This window comes from Suricata suricatta, chromosome 10 (assembly GCF_006229205.1).
Source record: "Suricata suricatta isolate VVHF042 chromosome 10, meerkat_22Aug2017_6uvM2_HiC, whole genome shotgun sequence".
NCBI classification, from domain to species: Eukaryota; Metazoa; Chordata; class Mammalia; order Carnivora; family Herpestidae; genus Suricata; species Suricata suricatta.
Genome location: NC_043709.1, coordinates 62931555 through 62951424, shown reverse-complemented (window position 1 = coordinate 62951424; position 19870 = coordinate 62931555). Strand labels below are relative to the sequence as shown.

At 39.8% G+C, this 19870-nt stretch overlaps 1 protein-coding gene and 1 pseudogene across 5 annotated transcripts in view; one reads left to right on the top strand and one right to left on the bottom strand.

Moving 5' to 3' along the window:
• DIP2B (disco interacting protein 2 homolog B) overlaps window positions 1-19870 on the top strand; it is a 224119-nt gene that overhangs the window by 116855 nt on the left and 87394 nt on the right. For 4 of the 5 annotated variants that reach the window (XM_029954849.1, XM_029954847.1, XM_029954848.1 and 1 more), the window contains exon 3: window positions 10510-10638. In XM_029954849.1, coding sequence (XP_029810709.1) covers window positions 10510-10638 — 129 coding nt within the window. Of the gene's footprint in view, window positions 1-10509; window positions 10639-11679; window positions 11781-19870 lie in introns of those variants that run through there. The other variant, XM_029954851.1, reaches the window with a different exon arrangement.
• On the bottom strand, window positions 850-2473 carry LOC115303919 (annotated as a pseudogene).

Here is a 19870-nt window from a genome sequence, read left to right as displayed (position 1 = left end):
TATCTGAGCGAAATTTTTAAACTCTCTGTCTCCTTGATTGTGGTTTCTTCATGTGTCTTCCTCCCCTGCTAGATTCTTAAAGTCTTTAAACTCAGGAAAACTCTTTCTCGTAATTATTTTTATTCTTCATGTCCCCAGTTTCTAGCGTTAGGGCCTGATGTATAGTATATGTTCTAGAAATGTTTGTAGAACTGAACAGAAAGGGCATTTAGAATCTCCAGTATCTTTTTTAGTAAACGTCTATGGAGATGGAAGTTGTCAAGTAATGGAAGAGACGGTTTACTGTGCTGACGGGAGAGTGGTGACCTGGCAGCTCGTCTCTACCCTCAGTAAACCTTTTAATCTGACCTGCTTCTACTCCAGGAGGCTCTGCAGCGTATTTTGGTTTGCATGTGAGATTTGGCATTTCTATTTAATTTATGTTTATTTTTAAATGAAATTAATGAATCTATATTAAATAGTCAAATAGGACTACAAGGTTTATAACAACAAAAATGGGCAGTGTCTTCTTCTCTAGAAATGGATTCTTTCAACTCATTTAATTGTTTCTTCTGATATTTACCTCTGTGTTTCTGAGTAACATTTTACTACTATTTCTTCCCTTTTTTTTTTTTCCCCAATTTGAGCCATTATTTATTTCCTACTACAAAAGATTAGAATCTCTCTCTTACATAATAGTCTCTCAACCGCATAGACACCACATACCCCTTTACTCCTGCCTTCACATCTCCCATCTCATACTCATTCTGAGCCGTATGCTTAACATATTACTGTTGTTAAATTGGCATTCAGTGCTTACATTTTTTTTTAAGGAGTTCAGTTTTTTATTGAAGAGGTTACAGAAGAGCTTTAGTCAAAAAGACCAAAGCCAATGTCATATCAGACTCCTCTGATTCTTCTTTCTTTGCTTCTGCTTTCTACTCCTCAGCTAGGGCAGCCATGGTAGTGGGAGCAGGACTTCCTGCTGGTGCAGGTCCACCAGCCCCTACGTAGCAGATGAGGCTCCCAAAGTTGGCATTGGCCAGGGCCTTTGCAAATAAGCCCGAAAGATTCAGCATTTATACCTGTTGCTTTAAAAAAATTTTTTTAACGTTTATTCATTTTTGAGAGAGAGAGAGCACAATCTAGGGAGGGGCAGAGAGAGAGAGAAAGAGGGAAACACAGAATCTGAAGTAGGCTCTGTGCTCCAAGCCATCAGAACAGAGCCTGGTGCAGGGCTTTTACCCGTGAACTGTGAGATTATGACCTGAGCCAAAGTCAGCCACTTAATTAATCACTGAGCCACTCAGGCACCCCTACACCTGCTGTTTTAATGAAGGCATTGATCTCCTCCATGACAATCACCTCGTCATCGTATAGGGTGAAAGCTAAGCAGATGCAGGCAGGGTCCCGGATGGAGGCAGTGCTGTGGGAGGGTGCTGAGTGGGCGCTGCCAGGCCTGGTGCTAGTCACCTGATAAAGTGAGGGCCTCACCCCAAGCTGGCCTTAGCTTCTTCAGAAGGACCAACACCTTAGTGGCAGCTGAGGAAACTCTGTGCTTAGATTATTATCATCATGTAAATATTCACAGCCAAGCCATTTGCTTTACTAAGATTATATATTTTTTTCTTTTTCTTAAAATTATCATTAGTTTTATTATTTTTGTAGAGACAGCTCTTAGTGCTTTCTTCCTGCATGTATCTGAACTGTTTTCTTGTTCTGCTATAGGCCTTCACCATCATTCTGGTGGCATTTTGGGAAGGAGTAGTGACAGATAGAAGTGTTCATTCTGCCATCTTTAATCAGAGTTCTTTTTTTTAATTTTTATTTATTTTTCTATTCTAGAGAAAGAGAGTGTGTGCAAGCAGGGGAGAGGGACAGAGGGAGGGAAGGAGAGAATCCTAGGCAGGCTTCACGCTCAATGTGGACCCCGATGCAGGGCCTATCCCATGACCCTGGGATCATGACCTGAGCCAAAATCAAGAGTCAGATGCTGGACACACAACCAACTGAGTCACCCAGATGCCCCTCAAGATTTTTTATCTTAAGATTTCTATGTAAGCATTCTTCAAAATTTGCATAAAGATAATTTCTACCGAACTGAAAGACCTCAAAGACCATAGTAATTCATTTTCAGTGTTCACCAGCAATCTGATCATGTGGTCTCCAAAACAGCCTGATTCACATGTTCAAACTGGGAGACCTCCCTCCTTCAGGAAGGTCTGTTCTCTCTCTTCGCTATTTAAAATTGCCCTTGAAGCTCAGTAGTGGCATCTTCTTTGGGGCCCATGTTTCTTGCTTTAGGACATCACTACAGCTTCTGTTTCTGATGCCACTGATGTAAACAGTCCATTCTGTCTTCCTGTATTTGAAATTGTTTGCAGCCTTTGTATATGCGTTTTCCTTCTTTATCCTTAGCTTTTGTCCCACTGTCTTTCACTTCATTTAATTGTGTTTGTCTCTTGGCTTTAGAATAGAATCTCACCTTTTCCATGTCCCCTCTTGGTCTGGGTTTGCAGATTATTTTTTTCCCCAGTCCCTCACCTACTGCCCTTTTGGGGGAGAAGACCTATCAGTTTATGAATTTGGTTATGTGTTGACTTTCTGTAGCTTGTCCTGGTAATATGCGACCCAGAGGTTTTTCCCAGACTTGGATTTCTTTTGTGATCACTGCTTATTTTGCTAGAGGGTATTTGCTCGCCAGTTCTCCTGTCTGTACACACCCTTCTCCTCACTGTTCTCCTTCTCCGCTCAGCCCTGCCTTTGAAACTGTGTATATGACCGAGTTAAAGTTGTATGCTCTGAAGCCTCTGATAACCCCGCTTGAGGATAGTCTGTGACCCTATTTTTCTCTCTTTAAGTTTTTATTTTAATCACCCAAGCTCATAATGACAAGTGCCCCCCCTTAAGCCCCATCACCTATTTCACCCATCCCCCTTCCCTCCTCCCCTCTACTAATCATTAGTTTACTACCCTGTTTTTCTCAATGACTTTGCATAAGCATGAAAATGGTGAAAGGCGCTTTTTTTTTTTTTTGGCATAAAATTTGCATGGCTTAGAGATACACAAATAAGCAGACTTGTCAGATTAACATTTAACCACATCCTTTAAAATGGTATCTTTCCATTTTTGTCTGTTTTCCCTAGCTACTCACTAGCATTGCTGGAGTTGAGGAGATGGATAAAGATCTTAATTATTTTTTTTTAATTTTTGTTAATGTTTTATTTATTTTTGATACAGAGAGAGACAGAGCCTGAGAGGGGAAGGGGCAGAGAGAGAAGGAGACACAGAACCAGAAGCAGGCTCCAGGCTCTGAGCCAACTGCCAGCACAGAGCCCGACGCGGGGCTCGAACCCACGAATGTGAGATCTGACCTGAGCCGAAGTCGGAGGCCCAACCGACTGAGCCACCCAGGCGCCCCTTAATTATTTGTTTTAACCAAAATTTTGGGTGCCTACACTATGAGACCCAGAGCCAATTACTGCAGGAAATACAAGATGAATTAAGACCAGACTCTGACCTGGAGTTATTTATGTTATAGTAGGAGACATAAGTCAGTTATACAAATGAGGATTATAAAAGATACATAAAATAAGTATTGTAAGAGAGTTCTAAACAACATACTATGAAAATTCAAAAGGACATGAACTTAAAACCATCAGGAATGGCATTTTGGAATGCTTCAGAACATTTTCAAGTATATAAATATTAAGTAGGCAGCATGCCTCTGTGTGTGTGTGTGGGTTGGAGGGGCACGGGTGGGATCTATTTTTTCTATCCCGTTTTGAGTTAGAAGTTCCTTCCCGAATAAGGATCACATCCTAATGGAAAGAACTCAGAATGTTTTATTCTAGTCCCAGTGCTGCTCTCTCGTTTGCTAGGTTCTGATAGTATTAGAATCCGGAGTGGACGCACATTGCAGTCATGTTTGTTTCCACATCCCCTATCAGAAGGAAGTCTCCTATCTTCCTCTGGGGGCTTCTCTGAATTGTTCAAGGACCCTGTGGGAGACAGCTGGCGCAGAAGAGGTAGTCAGTACTGCTCCCCCCAAAGGGGAAGGGCCCCATAGTCTGCTGCTGCTTTTCAGTGCCTCATGGGGTGCTTTCAACACCAGTAGTCACCCGTGAGCAGTGGTACCCGCTGCTGAGCCTGCTTCGGAGCAGGAGTGTGTCTCTGCTCAGCTCAGCCAGGGTCCCCCGTGTGAACTCTCAGGACAGAGCTCTTGATACTGTGCTCTTTTAGCTCTGTGCTCAACCATTTCCTCAGGGGCCCAGGAAGCTCTGGCTCAGGATCTCTTCAGACATCTGCCACTTCACAGACCCAGGACCCCTTCCTCCCCTTTCTCCCGGAATTCAACTCTAGGAATCAGGAAGGTGGCCCCTTTTCCAGACTCCAAATGCAAACGCTCATTCTCTGGCCCCTTTCCCCAGGCAGTGAGGTTTATCACCCATCCTTGTGAAGGCAGGCTAGGGCTCCTTTTGCTCTAAAGGGAAGATTTCCCAAGTAATTCAAGGTGATTATTGGCATTCTTTCAGTATAGAAAAATAAATTTAATCTGTGATGGGTGTTCTGCTTCCTTAATGGTGTCTATCAGATAATGTTATTGTAAAATGAGATGGTGTTATGAAAGTTTAAAGAGCTGTAGAAATGTTATCATTGTTATTCTGTCATTTCCCTTTTAAATCCCTTCAGCGTGAAGGCTTTTCTTTCAGCCTCATTTTGTAGCGCTCCATCTCTTTCACTGTGCCTACCAGTCTTTCTTACTCTTGTCAAGGTTTTCTACCTCACTGGACTTCTGCAAATACCATGCTTTTGTAGAAAGTGGCTTTTCCTTCTCTCTGCCTACCTAAAGCCTACATCAGTGTCTCCTATTAACAGACCTTCCCTGAAACTCTAATACAAACTAAACTGCCCATTCTGCGAGCCTTGATTTTTCCCTTCTCAGTACATTCCACAGTGTAAAAGATACAAATAAATTGGTGATCACTTACGTAATTTCTTCTCTGAACACCAGCACCAAGACCAGTGAATATGCTCTGTTTACTCTAAGAAGTTGCATTATTATGTTGTTTGGTTCTCAGAGCACATCCTGCTCTACTCTGTTACTCTTACAGGTGAGAGTATCTGTTAAATCATAGGCAGAGTTGAAAGATAAGAAGCTGAAATTGGCTTTCTTCCATCTTTCTGAATGGAAATTTTGCATAGCTTCTTTTTCAAGTTATCACTGTTAATATCTATGTTCAAACAATGGCATCATGAAAGACTGCCTTTGCCAGAAAATGATAAATTATGTATGTGTTGATCACTGAGAAGGAAGGCTTTGTGTTGTAAAAGAAATTAAAATCTGTTTTTTCTGAAACTTATTAAATCTTTATCATCACTATTTAAACATAATGGCGACCCCTAGTGGATATGCTGTACAACTGACCAAAATGTCAGGAACCCTCAAACTGATGGTTATTGTGTAACAGAGAGCGATCTTTTTCTTTGATTCTCTAGTGTGTTTCACCCTTGAATTTAGGAATTTTGACAAAGACTTGATTTGTGAGGTCCACAGCTCTTGTTCCCTCACTTATCTGTATGTACTGTTTTTAATTAATTTTGAATGTTTTGATTTATACATAACTCTATTAACCAAAGAATGGAATGATAAAGAACTACACAGTGCCTCATTATTACCTCATTTCAGCTATTTACAGGGTTTTATGTCCTATTTGATCCTTGTATGTGTATATGAGTAGTTGTTATGCACACACTTGTAATCACATTATGGACATAGTATTTTGTGTTCTTTTATCAAAGATTTCATTTAAACTATGAACACAGAATCAACATATTTTAATTTTTTGTGGTGTGTAATATCTTATGTTGATACATGTAGTGCATTTTATCTTTGCTACTAGTTTCTTACTGTGATAGTGAAATTGTACGCATCTTATTCAAAATCTAGAAATCTCTATTTTGAGGCCCCAGGTAATTCCTGAGATCTGTTGGAGTGTGAAACCCTGGCCAGGGAATGATCCATCTTTAAGCAGCATCCTGCCTGCCCCACTGACATTGGACATGTCAAATAATGCCCTGCTGGGCTCCCATGTCCCCTGACCCTCCCTCTTCTCTTTGAGGAGACCTGAGATATTGTTCCCTACCCCTTCCGTGACAAATTGTTGCCCTGGCAAGTAAGCCAAGGTGGGAATAGACTTCCAAAATTATTGTAATCCAACCAGGACATAGTGTCCTCCCTCTCCCAAATATGTATTGATTTGTCAGTTAACTTGTGGGAAAGGAAGCATGATTTTCCAATTAGGAGATTGGAAAATCCTTCTGGGAGACTCATGGTTTATCTAAAGAGCTGAAAACTGAATATTAATTTTAACTTATTTTGGTCAGAATCTTTTCTATGAAATATGACCTTTGAATTAAGAAGATCCCATATCATGTTAATTTTCCTCTTTATACCTATTTCCTTGATGTTTTAAATGAACATATATTATTTTTATATTCTGGAAAAGGTAACTTTTCTAAATTATAGCATCTTAGTAAACCCTATAGTAAAATATATAAAACATTCAGAATCTCATCCCCTAGAGATAATTGCTGTTAACATTTTACTGTATTTGCTTCCAGTTTTTTCAATGCACATGTAAAATATATTTATAAATATTATATTTTAAAAAACAAACACCAGCACATGGGAATAAAACTTTATAAAATTCATATACATTGGAGATAAATGATTTTTACATTCAGAAGAATTATCAATAGGGGCACCTAGCTGGCTCAGTCTAAAGAGCATGCTACTCTTGATCTCACGGTGGTGAGTTTGAGCCCCACGTTGGATGTAGAGATTACCTAAACAAATGAAGGATTATTTAGTTTCATTATTAAGCTCCCCTGTTATACTTAAAGAGATTCAATTCATAAGAATTCATTTTACTGTTTTTTCTTTTCTTCTTCTTCCTTTCTTTTTTTTTTTTTTTAATAACTTCTCCTGAACTTGAAGCCAGGTGTATTGCACATTTGAGCCAAGCTTACTTATTCTGTCAGAAATCCACGTTTTTGGGGCGCCTAGGTGGCTCAGTCGGTTAAGCCTCCGACTTCGGCTCAGGTCAGATCTCACATTCGTGGGTTCGAGCCCCACGTCGGGCTCTGTGTTGGCAGTTAGCTCAGAGCCTGGAGCCTGCTTCTGGTTCTGTGTCTCCTCTCTCTGCCCCTTCCCCTCTCAGGCTCTGTCTCTCTCTGTATCAAAAATAAATAAAACATTAAAAAAAAAAAGTAAAAAAAGAAATCCATGTTTTTGTGGCATTGCGCTTTGTGGGCACCTGAGGAATGCTCACTAAATAAACTTGTCAGCCACTTAATTGAAACTGCAACTTGACCTTCTGGTTCCATGTCTGACAAGCTACAGCAAAATGATTGTCATGGTTTTAGACCCAAAAAGGACGTAGTCTGCGTGGATGACTCGATTCTGAAAGAACGGAGATGAACACTCCAGAGCATCATAGCAGTGTTGCTTGCTGAATAGCGTGTGTGAGGCCTGTTTTGTGTGTGGGGTTTTCTGTTTTGTTTTGGGTTTTTGTTTTTGGGTTTTTTTTGCTTTTTTTGTTTTGTTTTGTTTTTTGTACCAGCTCGGCACATCACTTGCTAAATGTCATCTGACTCTCAGTTCTCATCAGATGTCTGTATTTGTGTTACATTTCCTTGTGGTTTGATCTCTGATAATGCCCAGATAATCTCACGTGGAAATGTTCATTCTCTTCCATTTTTCCTCAAACAAATGAATCAACTCCTGGAGCCCCTGTCACTGCTCTGTCACTTTTTTGAAACAATTTTTATTTTTTACCTACCTTATCTTCTTTCTCCTAATTAATTGAAAAATACAAAGTAAAAGCATGAGAGGAATGGTTAAAAAAGAAACCTAAACCTTTGGTGCCCATCCTCTGTGAAATGAGCATCCATATTCATTCTTTTCATCCTTTGGATCTTTAGCTAATTCAGAAGCCCTCGTGGTTTGGAGCAGGGTGGTTTGGTCAGGCCTGGCAGTTCTATTTATTTAATTTAAAAAATAATCAGTGATGGGTAATTCAAATATATATTCACTGTGATACCTTACCCTCCAAAGTAACACAAAGCTAGTGTTTTAAACTTAGTGCTCTAAGTCCTACCACTTTAGCTGTGCACATTTACAGGCAAAGCAGCTCATGTGTGCTAATCTGATTTCCTTCCTGTATAGATCATCTGACTATGCAAATAAAAATAGCTCCTTTTTATTTTTTGTTCTCTATTTGAAATTAATTGGAATATGTTGTAAATAATTTCTCTGATGAAAGGTTGAAAACTTTATTTGGAAGGGCTTTTTGCAGAATCATGTACATGAAGGCAAGTGATTTTTTAAATTTAAATCCAAGTTAGTTGACATATAGTATAATAATGATTTCAGGAATAGAATTTAGTGATTCATCACTTCCATACAACACCCAGTGCTCATCCCAGCAATCGCCCACTTTAATGCCCACCACCCATGTAGCCCATCCTCCCATCCAAAATCCTGCCCGCAACCCTTTGTTTGTTCTCCCTGTTTAAGAGTCTCTTATAGTTGGCAAATGATTTAAAAAAATTTTTTTAATGTATATTTAGTTTGGGGGGGGTAGGGGCAGAGAGAGAGGGAGGCACAGAATCCGAAGCAGGCTCCAGGCTCTGAGCTAGCTGTCAGCACAGAGCCCGATGGGGGGCTCAAACCCACAGACTGTGAGATCATGACCTGAGCTGAAGTTGGATGCTCAACCAACTGAGCCACCAAGGTGCCCCTGATTTTTTTTTTTAAAGAACTATTATCCAGCTGCTGATTATAAATCCTGAAGCATTTAAATGTTCCTAAACTACATTATTAATTTTGATTGCTTTCTTCCTAGCAGTCTTGGGAGACTTTTCATAATCTTTTCTTACTTTCTTCTTCCCTTCCTTCCTTCCTTCTCCTCCCCCCCCCCCCCCCCCCCCCATAACCTTTTATGATTGAGTACCAGTGGAGTTAGATTCGGGTTTGAATCCTGCCTCTTGCCATTCCTGGCTCTGTGTGACTGCATAAAATAATACATATGTCTGATCCCTTTTCTAATAAGTTGAAAGTGTTGCTGCTGACTTTGTAGGATTGTTGTGAGGAGTAAATAACGTGTGAAAACCTGTATGCACAGTGCCTAGCACAAAACAAACCCTTAAATATTAGCTTTTATTATAGACTGGGAATTGGTAAGCTTTCTCTATAAAAAGCAAGATAGCAGATATTTTACATCAGTCTCTGTCTAATTACTTCATGTACCTTTACAGTGTGAAAGCATCTATAGGCAGTGTGTGAACAGATGTAAAAAGCATGGCTATGTTCTGATAAAACTGTTTATAAAAACAGATATGGGCTATAGTTTGTTGACTCTTTGAGATGAAACTAGGAATGAAAGTACTAAAAACTCAGTAAAGCTCTTCTGTGAAATGGATTATCAAAAGAACTTAAGTTGATTTAAAACTTAAGTTTACAGTCCCAGACATTACATTTCAAAATATCAGTGTTAAAATAGATTCTGCTTAGTTAATATATTTTATATTAAAATTTTCAGCTGCCAGGAACCATCAAAAATAAACATTTCTAGATTCATAAAAGTGCTTCAGCGGGGAGCATTCTAAAATATATTCTTCTTGCCTTCTTAAAAATAGTATATGAGGAGCACTTGGGTGGCTCAGTTGGTTAAGGACCCGACTCTTGGTTTTGGCTCATGTCATGCATGATCTCATAGTTTGTGGGACTGAACTTAAAGTGTATTTCTTCTGGTTATATTACCTGTTTATTTCCCACTTCCCCATATTCATGATAAGACAGTGAACATTTATAGGGCAGAGAATGGAGACAGGCCAGGTATGGGAAAGGGGCAAGTTCAGTGGTGACTCCAGTTGAAAGAGGGGCTAATAGACTTGACTCAAAGCTGTGTTTACATAATAAGTACTGTAGTTTTGCTTAAATGACATGTTCATTGGAGTGACTTATGGTGGGGAGGCTAAAGGTCCCCAAAGTATTATTCACTGTGCTATGAATGCAGGATTAAGGGGTCGTATACACCCCTCCATCCCTCCACCCCATCAATTCTTCAAGTCTTTGAGGGTGACTGGCTGGCTCAGCCCCTTAACTGTGTAATTTCGGCTCAGGTCATGATCTCCCTGTTCACAAGTTCGAACCCCGCGTTGGGCTCTGTGCTGACAGCTCAGAGCCTAGAGCCTGCTTCCGATTCTGTGTGTGTGTCTCTCTCTCTGTCCCCCCCCATACTGTTTCTCTCAAAAAATAAACTATTTCTCTCCTATCACCTGTTGACTATTAAGATTCTATTTTTTAGCCTGGCTGTCTTTGCACCATTTTTAGGTATGTATACTGAAGCTCTCTAGGGGGGTAATAGTACCTCCCTCAGAGTTTTGTGAGAATGCCACAAAGTGCCCAGAAAACTATAGCTACTATTGTTATCGGATAACCATATTCCAAACTTCCTTTTTTAGAAACCGAATCAGCAGTACAGAAAGAACATAGAAACCAGACACCTGCTCCAACTGCAGCTCAAACTTCTGCTCCTTCCAAGTACCACCGATCTCGATCTGGGGGAGCCAGGGATGAACGATACCGATCAGGTGAGAAGGAACTGAAATTTACCAGCAGAATGGTTTCTAGTGACTGTAGTAGGAACTCTATATCCTGAAAGCTTTTAACGTTTGGGTTTTTTTCCTTGAAGGGCCAAGCAAGTCTATATTCGTTCATTTATCAGTCATTTATTATCTATTATGTGCCAGGTGTGGTAGATACTCAATATTTGCTCGGGCTGCAGCCCCAAGTACGACGTTTCTGCACTCAAGGTCAGCAGGGGAGCCTTTTGACAAATACAGACAAGTACAAAGGCAACATGAGTAAATAAATAAGAAAGTGGAGGGCTAGGGTCCCATGGGGTGGAACCAAGAGAGCTCAGGGGCTCTGCTGGAAGAGGTGGATCCTTCTGTGTTTGCTGGAGCTGTGCGTCAGTCTTTTTACTAAGGGAGCTGGAACTCACAATGAAATTTCAGATTAGTAAACTCTTAAACTTTATTTCTTCTGACCCAAAAGGCACCCATGAGAAGCGAAAAGGCAACATGGCTGGCCGCGGGAACATGCCCCTGCCCTATCATGGCCAGGACTGATGAGCAGAGAAACAAATCATAGACACTCAGGAGGACTGGTGGCATGACAAGCCCGTCCCATGCCCATCTGCTGTCCACTGTGCTAACACAGTCTCTGCACATTTACTGTCTTCACAAGTAGCAGCATTGGGGCACCTAGGTGGCTTAGACAGTTGGGTATCCGACTTCAGGTCATGATCTCATAGCTTATGAGTTCAAGCCCCACATTGGGCTCTGCACTTACAGCCTGGAGTCTGCTTCAGATTCTTTGTCACCCTCTTTCTCTCTGCCCCTTCCCTGCTCATGCTGTGTCTCTCTCTCAAAAATAAATAGACATTAAAAAAAATTTTTTTAAAGAAGTGGCAGAATTAAGTCATCAAACTAACTGCAGTAGTCTTACTTTCTTCAGATTTTGACGCCTGTACCAGCCAACCTTTTAACCTTTTCTTGAATTGGAAAACAGGGTGAGGGGGGCCTGTGTGGCTCAGTCAGTTAAGTGTCCAACTCTTGATTTCGGCTCAGGTCCTGATGCCAGGGTCGATCGCAAGATCAAGCGCCTCGTTGTCTTCAGTGTGAAGCCGGATTGAGATCCTCTCTCTCCTTCTGCCCCTTTCCCCTGACTCGTGAGCATGCATTCTCTCTTTCTCTCTCTCAAAAATAAAATAATAATTAAAAAAAGAAAAGGGGTATATCACATCTTTTCAGAAACTTATTTAGAGAAAACAAGGAAAGGACACGGTTGCAGAGTTGTGTCAGACATTTTGTGACCTGATTTGGTTAGATATATATTTTCATACACTGAAAGGGAGGAATGAGAAGTGCTACATTTAAAAAAAAAATAGCCCCTGGGTGGCTCTGTCGGCTGAGCATCCAACTCTTGATATCAGCTCAGGTCATGATCCCAGGGTTGTGGGATCGAGCCCCAAGTCATGCTAGACACTGAGCTTGGAGGCTGCCTGGGGTTCTCTCCCTTCCTCTGCCCCTCTCCCCTGCTCAAGAGCAGCACCCTCGTTCTCTCTCTCTCTCTCTCTTAAGAAAAAAAGGGGTTACACGCCACCCCAGAATTTTCCCTTATACGTAACCTGGTCTTGATCTATCAGAGGAGGCTTTCTCAAAGAGTAAGACATCTAAACCGTGTCATAGCTGACAGACTGAAGGAAATAGCATCAGATAGTAGACCTGAAAGGAGTTCGTTATGGCTGGAACTTACCATGCAAGAACTGGGAAGTAGGTGGGAGACGAGGCTAGAAAGATTACCAGGGACCAGATCTTAAGGAACCTTGAGTACCATTGCAGGATTTCAGCAGAGCAGTTACATAGGTTTGTATATGTTCTAGTAGTTTGCTCTGTCTACAGACCACGTGCTCTGCCATTACTGTGTCCCAGTGCCTGGCATAAGGCTGAACATATGTGAAAGCTAAATAGGTATTTTGGAGAAAAAAAGAATAAAAGTAGTTGTTAATTAAGGAATGGATTAGAGGGAGGTACCACCAGATATAGAAAAATATCTTAGGAGCTCCTCTTTGTTGCCCAGACCCCAGCCTCATTTTCCAGGCACTTTTGAGGCTGGGGCCCAGGCTCAGCAGCAGTGGGTTCTGACCAGTCCAGAAGGGTTTCGGCCTCTAAGCTCTCATCGCTGGACTTCTGGGAGTTTTGTGGGGAATTCCCCCCTTCCCCTCTGTTTTTTGTTCGTTTTTACAGCATATAATAAAAGAATTAGGAACCAAAAAGATGATTCTCTACATCCTATGTCCAGGCTGATCACATACAGAAAAAGGCTATAGTGACCTTTACAGTAACATTTTGACCTTAATCAACTAAAAGCTAACTGTGCCATCTCTTTTGTACCAGTTGTTTCAAATTTACCCCAGTGTAGGAAAGTGTAGTCTGTGAATCAAATGCTCGTTAGCCGACTACGTCTCTGAGGTGCAGAGATCTTGAAGAGGTTTAAGAGTAAGGTTTGGGAGGGGTGCAGGGTGGCTCAGTCTGTTAAGCGACCACCTTCAGCCCAGGTCATGATCTCACAGTTCGTGAGTTTGAGCCCCGCATTAGACTCTGACAGCATGGATCCTGGAGCCTGCTTGGGTTCTGTGTCTCCCTTTCTCTCTCTGCACTCCCCGCCCCCCTCATGCTCATGCTCTGTCTCTCTGTCAATAATAAATAAAATTTATTTAGATATTTAAAAACATATTTTGTCTCACAGGAACTTTTTTTTTTAAGATAGTAGTAAGAAGGCCAGAGAGGAGGTAAAATAGGGAGGAAAAGGTAATTTAAAACCCTAAAGATACTGAAAGATATGAGAGTACTACACACTGTCACGAAGGGAACATGAAAGTAGAGGCATGCAATCATGGGTTTTGGGTGAAAAACACATTTTTCAGTATATTAGGAATTAACTAAATTTCAAAGCAAAATAGCAAATTGTGGCCTCTAATGAATAAGAAGGAATCAACAGTAGCAGCAGTAGAACAAATAAGTTGTAGAAATTGTTGGGAGTTGAACTTCTCCTCTTTGTCACTGCATTCTTAGGAAGGGTTACATGTCACGTGCAAAAGTGGCATAAGAATGGAGGGTGTGTTTAGTGAAATTACAAGCATTCACAGTTAACTGATGGGTGCACAGAAGGATTTAATGGTGTTATTAAGTGTAACTGGAAAATCCTTTCTTACGGTGGAGGCTTATTAATACCTACGACATTTCAACTAATTCTAATCAAATCTAAGTAGACTTAGTATTTCATGTTGCAGACATGGTATAAAGAGCTTATATTTATTCAGAGTTAGATATGATCCGATTCTGTTCTTTGTGCTTAGCCAAGAGGCTCTGACATTTCCAGCACCCTTACTAGTACCTTTTCTTCCTGCACATCAAGGCATGATACAATTTCCACACGTGTGATACGATCACACATGTAGAAAATAGCACAGTGGATGCCTGAGATGGAAAGTGATCTTATGGTAAATAAGCCTGACAACTCCTTTAAAGTTCAATTTTAGAGCAATTAGGTAGCTCAAATAAAGCAACAAAAAAGGACTTTAGAGTATTTGTATCACCTTTTCAGCTCAAACATTAGCGCTGGAAAATGATACCCAGCTTTCCATGTGCCTCTGGCAGAGATATCCAGAGTCAGCTGTGTCTGGGGACTGAACTTCGGAAGTGACTTCTTATCAAAGATCAAGATGAATTGTATGTATAAATGAGCCAAATCCAGTTAAGAGAGTTACCTGTTCTTTTTTTAAATTTTTTTAATTTACATTTATTTATCTTTGAGAGACAGAGTGTGAGTGGAGAAGGGGCAGAGAGAGAAGGAGACACAGAATCTAAAGCAGGCTCCAGGCTCTGAGCAAACATTCAGCACAGAACTCATGAACCGTGAGATCATGACCTGAACCAAAGTTGGATGTTTAACTGACTGAGCCACCCAACTGCCCCAAGAGTTACCTGTTCTTATCCATAAGAGGCTTTGCTAATAGAGTAACTGTGAACTTCTCCGTTTGACACCAATATATGGGCCAGGACTTACTATGTTAGAAAATAGATGCATGGTTCGATTTGTTCTATGGTCTGCTGATAGACTCCTTACGGCAGAGAAGAGCAAGCTTTGTAATTATTATCCAAATGTTATGTATGGGCCTTGTAAAGCTTGATTGTTGTGAATAATTCCCTAGTTTTAGCAAACTTGCTTTGAGATATTTCATTTCTTGTGCAAAAATACTTTTGGAAATGTGGTATTTTTTAATTAATAACTCTGAGCATTTGATTTGCTCTTGTTGAGGAAGTGCTTTTTTCAGTATAAGCAGTTAGTCATTTGTCTTCCAGGACAGCTAAGAAGCATCATTTCATCTAATATAAGAAGGCCAGTTTTCGCATTTTAACATGTCTGAAGTCAGGATATATTTTATATAAGATGGCATCATAGATTCAATGAAATATGGCAATCTTGATTCACCTAAGTAAACCTCAAGGACTAAAATTGAATAATATAAATAATAATAATATAAATGCGACTATAAGTTGGTACTGTTGTCTTAAAGGGAGCCGCACAAGAGTTTGGCAGTATCTTTAAAACTTTAAATATTAATACATTTTTACCTGGAAATTCCCCCTCTAGGAATTTATTTTAGGCAAACACCTACATATATGCACAAAGAGATATATGCAGACAGTTGTTTAATATCGTTCATAATAATACGGTGGTTAAATAAGTTACAGCACATCCACACAAAAGACTTCTGTGAAAGTGGATTTTAAAATTCTGTGAAGGCTTATAGAAAAAAAAGAGGTAGATTTTTTTGTACAGATATGGAGAGATGTACAAAATAGTTTTTAATAAATGTAAGACAGTATGTAGTGCATGATCTGAATTTTAGAAATATTAATATAATCATTATTAAATATATTAAGAACACAGATAGAGAAACCTGGAAGAATAGGTAGCAAACGATTGAAGTAGGATTAATTTTGAGAAATGGTGGATCTGGGAAAAGTTTTCACTCCAGCATTGTATGTGCTTACATCTTTTTCCAATATGTATATAAATTTTTTCCAATATGTGTATTAAGATTTTTTTATTGTGGTAAAATACAAAATACATATGATGTAAAATGTTTTTATATTATTTTTAAACAAAAAAAAGAGCAGATAGTTTTTTCCTCTTATTGAGGTATAATTGACATATAATATATTAGATCAGGTATACAACATAGTAATTTGATACTGTGAAATGAACATCACAGTGAGTCTAGTTAACATAGACCATGCATAGCTACAAAAAATTTATTTTCGGGGCACCTGTGTGGCTTAGTTGGTTAAGTGTCCGACTTCGGCTCAGGTCATGATCTTGCAGTTTGTGAGTTCAAGCCCTGCATCCAGCTGTGTGCTGACTGCTCAGAGCCTGGAGCCTGCTTCGGATTCTGTGTCTCCCTCTCTCTCTGCCCCTCCCCTGCTCACAGTCTCTCTCTGTCTCTCAAAAAATGAGCAAAAACATTAAAAATTAAAAAAAAATTTTGTTTCTTGTGATGAAGACTTTTAAGATTCATTCTCTTAGCAACCCTCAAATGTACAACATACATGTATAACCATGTTGTACACATATTCCCATTACTTAATTATTTTATAAGTGGAAGTTTTTAAAAGATAGTCTTGAAAAGGATAGTCCTAGATAAATGACTTAAAGCTGTGAATCAATATTGTTCTTAATTATTTTTACTCTAAGTATGGATTCTTCTGACTTAATACTGGGAGCTAAATGCAACAATCACTCCCTCTGTCGCCCCAATTGAGAACTTCCTTTCTCTGTCTAAATCTGATCTCTGAGGCTCCTGGGTGGCTCAGTCAAGCTTCCAGCTTCAGCTCAAGTCATGATCTCGCATGACTTGAGTCTGTGAGTTCGAGCCCCGCATTGGCCTTTCTGCTGTCATCGCATAGCCCGCTTTGGGTCCTCAGTCTCCCTCTCTCCCTCTCCCCTACTTGCTCTCTCTCAAAAATAAATAAACATTAAAAAAAATTTGATCTCTGACATGGTGGCATTTGCTAAGGGGGCTGCCCCTGGTATACCAGGACCATTTTATTTCCATATTAACACGCTTCCTTGTGCCAAGGAAAGTAAATTGAGTTTAGTTCAGTTCGTCAAGAATTTATTGTAGATCTCCTGTGAGTTGAGCACAATTTAGATTCTAGAGAAGCACAGACGGAAACCCAAGAATCTTTTCTTAAACACAGGTATCCTTTATACAAGGTAGAGGCAGAATAGACGAGGGGACGACAAGGGGAGGAGCCCGGGAACTGGACACTGTCCAGGGCAGGTTTCATGGAGGTGGCGAAGTCTGGGCCAGCCTGAACGATGAATAGATTTTTCCAAATAGATATGCCACGTAAAGAAATGTAATCTGTACAGGGGAATATGAAATGTACATGAAGTTTTATTTAAATTTAAGTTAAATTAAAGTTTCATTTTTCCCTTCCCACTAGGCACACAACATAGTGCCAAAATTAAGGTGATACCCTAATGTTCAAGAACTTAATAGTTGCTGTCTGTCATAATTAAAAAGGTAACAAGTGGTTGCTACCTTCGAAATTGGTGAAAATGGCATGATTACTTTATGATTGGCAGGTAACGCTTTGAACTGTACTTCTCTATTTAATGATTGAACCTACCCAAGCGTCTGCCTTTCACTCTGTCCATATCTGCCTGCCTGTCCGTCCGTCCGTCCATCCATCCATCCATTCATCCATCCTAATAGGTAAGGGTACTTAGTGGCTGTTCTGCCCCTGATATGTAAAGCCCATTTATGCCACTTTTGCATCATGTCTTAACCACTTCATAAAAACAAGCCAAGAGTAGGAACAGCTACTTTAAAACTAAAATAGCACTTTCCACTTATCTCGTGGGAAAAGATTAAAAAATGGTTCAGTGTTCTCCATAGGTGTAGGGAAATGGACACTCTCATACCTTGTTGATGGAAGTGTTATGAATGAGATTGGACTTTTTAATATGGCCTTTTTTTTTTTTTTTTTTTTTTTTTTAGAGAGAGCATGTGAGTGAGAGAGGGACAGAGGGAGAGAGAGAATCTTAAGCAAGCTACATGCTCAGCATAGAGCCTGAAGTGGGGCTCCATTTCACAATCCTGAGATCATGACCTGAGCAGAAATCAAGACTCGGATGTTCAACCAATTGAATTACCCAGGCGCCCCTTTTTGAGTACGTTAATCAGCCTTTGATGCTTCTTTTGTAAACTACCTGTCCTATGCCTCAGCCTGATTTTAAAGTTGAGCTGTTCATTTTTTAAAAAATTTATTTGCAAGAGTTTGTTTTTAATCTAAGGATGCTAACATTTATATTGTACTAGAGATATTAATATGAGTAGACAAGGCAAATCAACTAGAAGTGTAAGAATTAGAAAAGACCAAGTAAAACTGTATTTGTACTTGATATGATCTTTGTTTAGAAAATCCAAGCGAGTCGGGGTGCCTGGGTGGCTCAGTCAGTTAAGCAGACCACTTTGGCTCAGGCCATGATCTTGCGGTTTGTGAGTTTGAGCCCCACATTGGGGTCTGTGCTCACAGCTTGGAGCCTGGAGCCTGCTTCAGATCCTGTGTCTCCCTCTCTCTCTCTGCCCCTCCCACACATGCACATATACACTCTCTCAAAATTAAACATAAAAAATAAATAGAAAACCCAAGAGAGTGAATAACAAAATTAACCTAATACAGTAATTCAGTCAGGTAGCCAGATATAAAATTAGTACAGAAATTAGTAGCCTTCATATATACAAACAATAACCAATTAAAAGATACAGCGGTAGAGCAAACCTCATTTACAAAAGTAATAGAAAAGATAAGACATATTTAGGAAAAACTTAAGAAATATGTAAAGCCTTTATGAAGGAAACTTTAAAACCCAGAAAGATACAACATAAACATGATAAATAGAAAAGTATCCCTTGTTCTTTAATGAGATAATTCAACATCACAAACATGGCAGGACTCCCTAAATTAGTTTATAAATTCACTCTAGTCCTAATAACATTATTAAATTTATTTATGGAGCCAGAAACATGTGTTTAAAGTTGATTTGGAAAAATAAACATGTAAGAATAGCTAGGAAAACACTGAGTAAGAAAACCTATGAAGAGTGACTATACCTACTAGACATTAAAACATATTCACTCTGAATACTATAATTAAAACCATGTGGTATGGCAAACAAAGTGGCAAACAGACCACTGGAACAGACTAACATGCGCAGAGGGGCCCCTGAGTGGCTCAGTCAGCTAAGCGCCTGACTGTGGCTCAGGTCATGATCTCATGATTTGTGAGTGTGAGCCACACATTGAGTTCTCTGCTGTTAGCGCAGAGCCCATTTTGAATCCTGTGCCCCCCCCCCCTTTTTCTGTCTCTCTGTGTCTCTCAAAATAAATAAACTTTAGAATAACAAGTATAGAAGTAGAACAAAGTACATCTGGGATTTAGTGCTATAAAGATAGCATTGCAAGTCATTGGGACAGAAATGTACTTTTTAATAAATGGTGCTAGGACACAGGAAAATATGAAGTAAATCCATACCTCATACCATATGCCAGCAGAAACTTCAAATGGATCAGAGATCTAGATTTAAGGGGGGAAAAAAAAGTAAGTACTAAAAGAAAACACCAGTGAATTTTTCTGTAATGTGGACTCTTAGAAAGTCTTATGGGAAGGCAGCGGAGACTCAAAATTCAGATGTGATGAAAGACTACATACAAAATGTTTTTACTATGGTAAAAAACACATTGTCATACCCTCTTAAATTTTTTTAAAATGTTTATTTATTTGGGGAGAGAGAGAGAGAGCAGGAACAAGCAAGCAAGTGGCCGAGAAAGAGAATCCCAAGCAGGCTCTACGCTGTCAGCACAAAGCCTTTCGCAGGGCACCATCTCACGGACCATGAGATTATGACCTGAGCCAAAATCAAGAGTTGGATACTTAACCAACTGAGCCATCCAGACACCCTGCCTTCAAATATTTTAAGTGTACATTTCAATATTAACTGTATGCATATTGTTACACAGCTCTCTAGAACTCTCTGATCTTGCATGACTGCAACAGTGACAACTCCCTGTTTCCCTCTCCCTATAGTCTTAACTACATCTAAGAATTTGAGTACTTTAGGTATCTCTTACAAGCAGAATCATGCAGTGTGTGTGTGTGTGTGTGTGTGTGTGTGTGTGTGTGT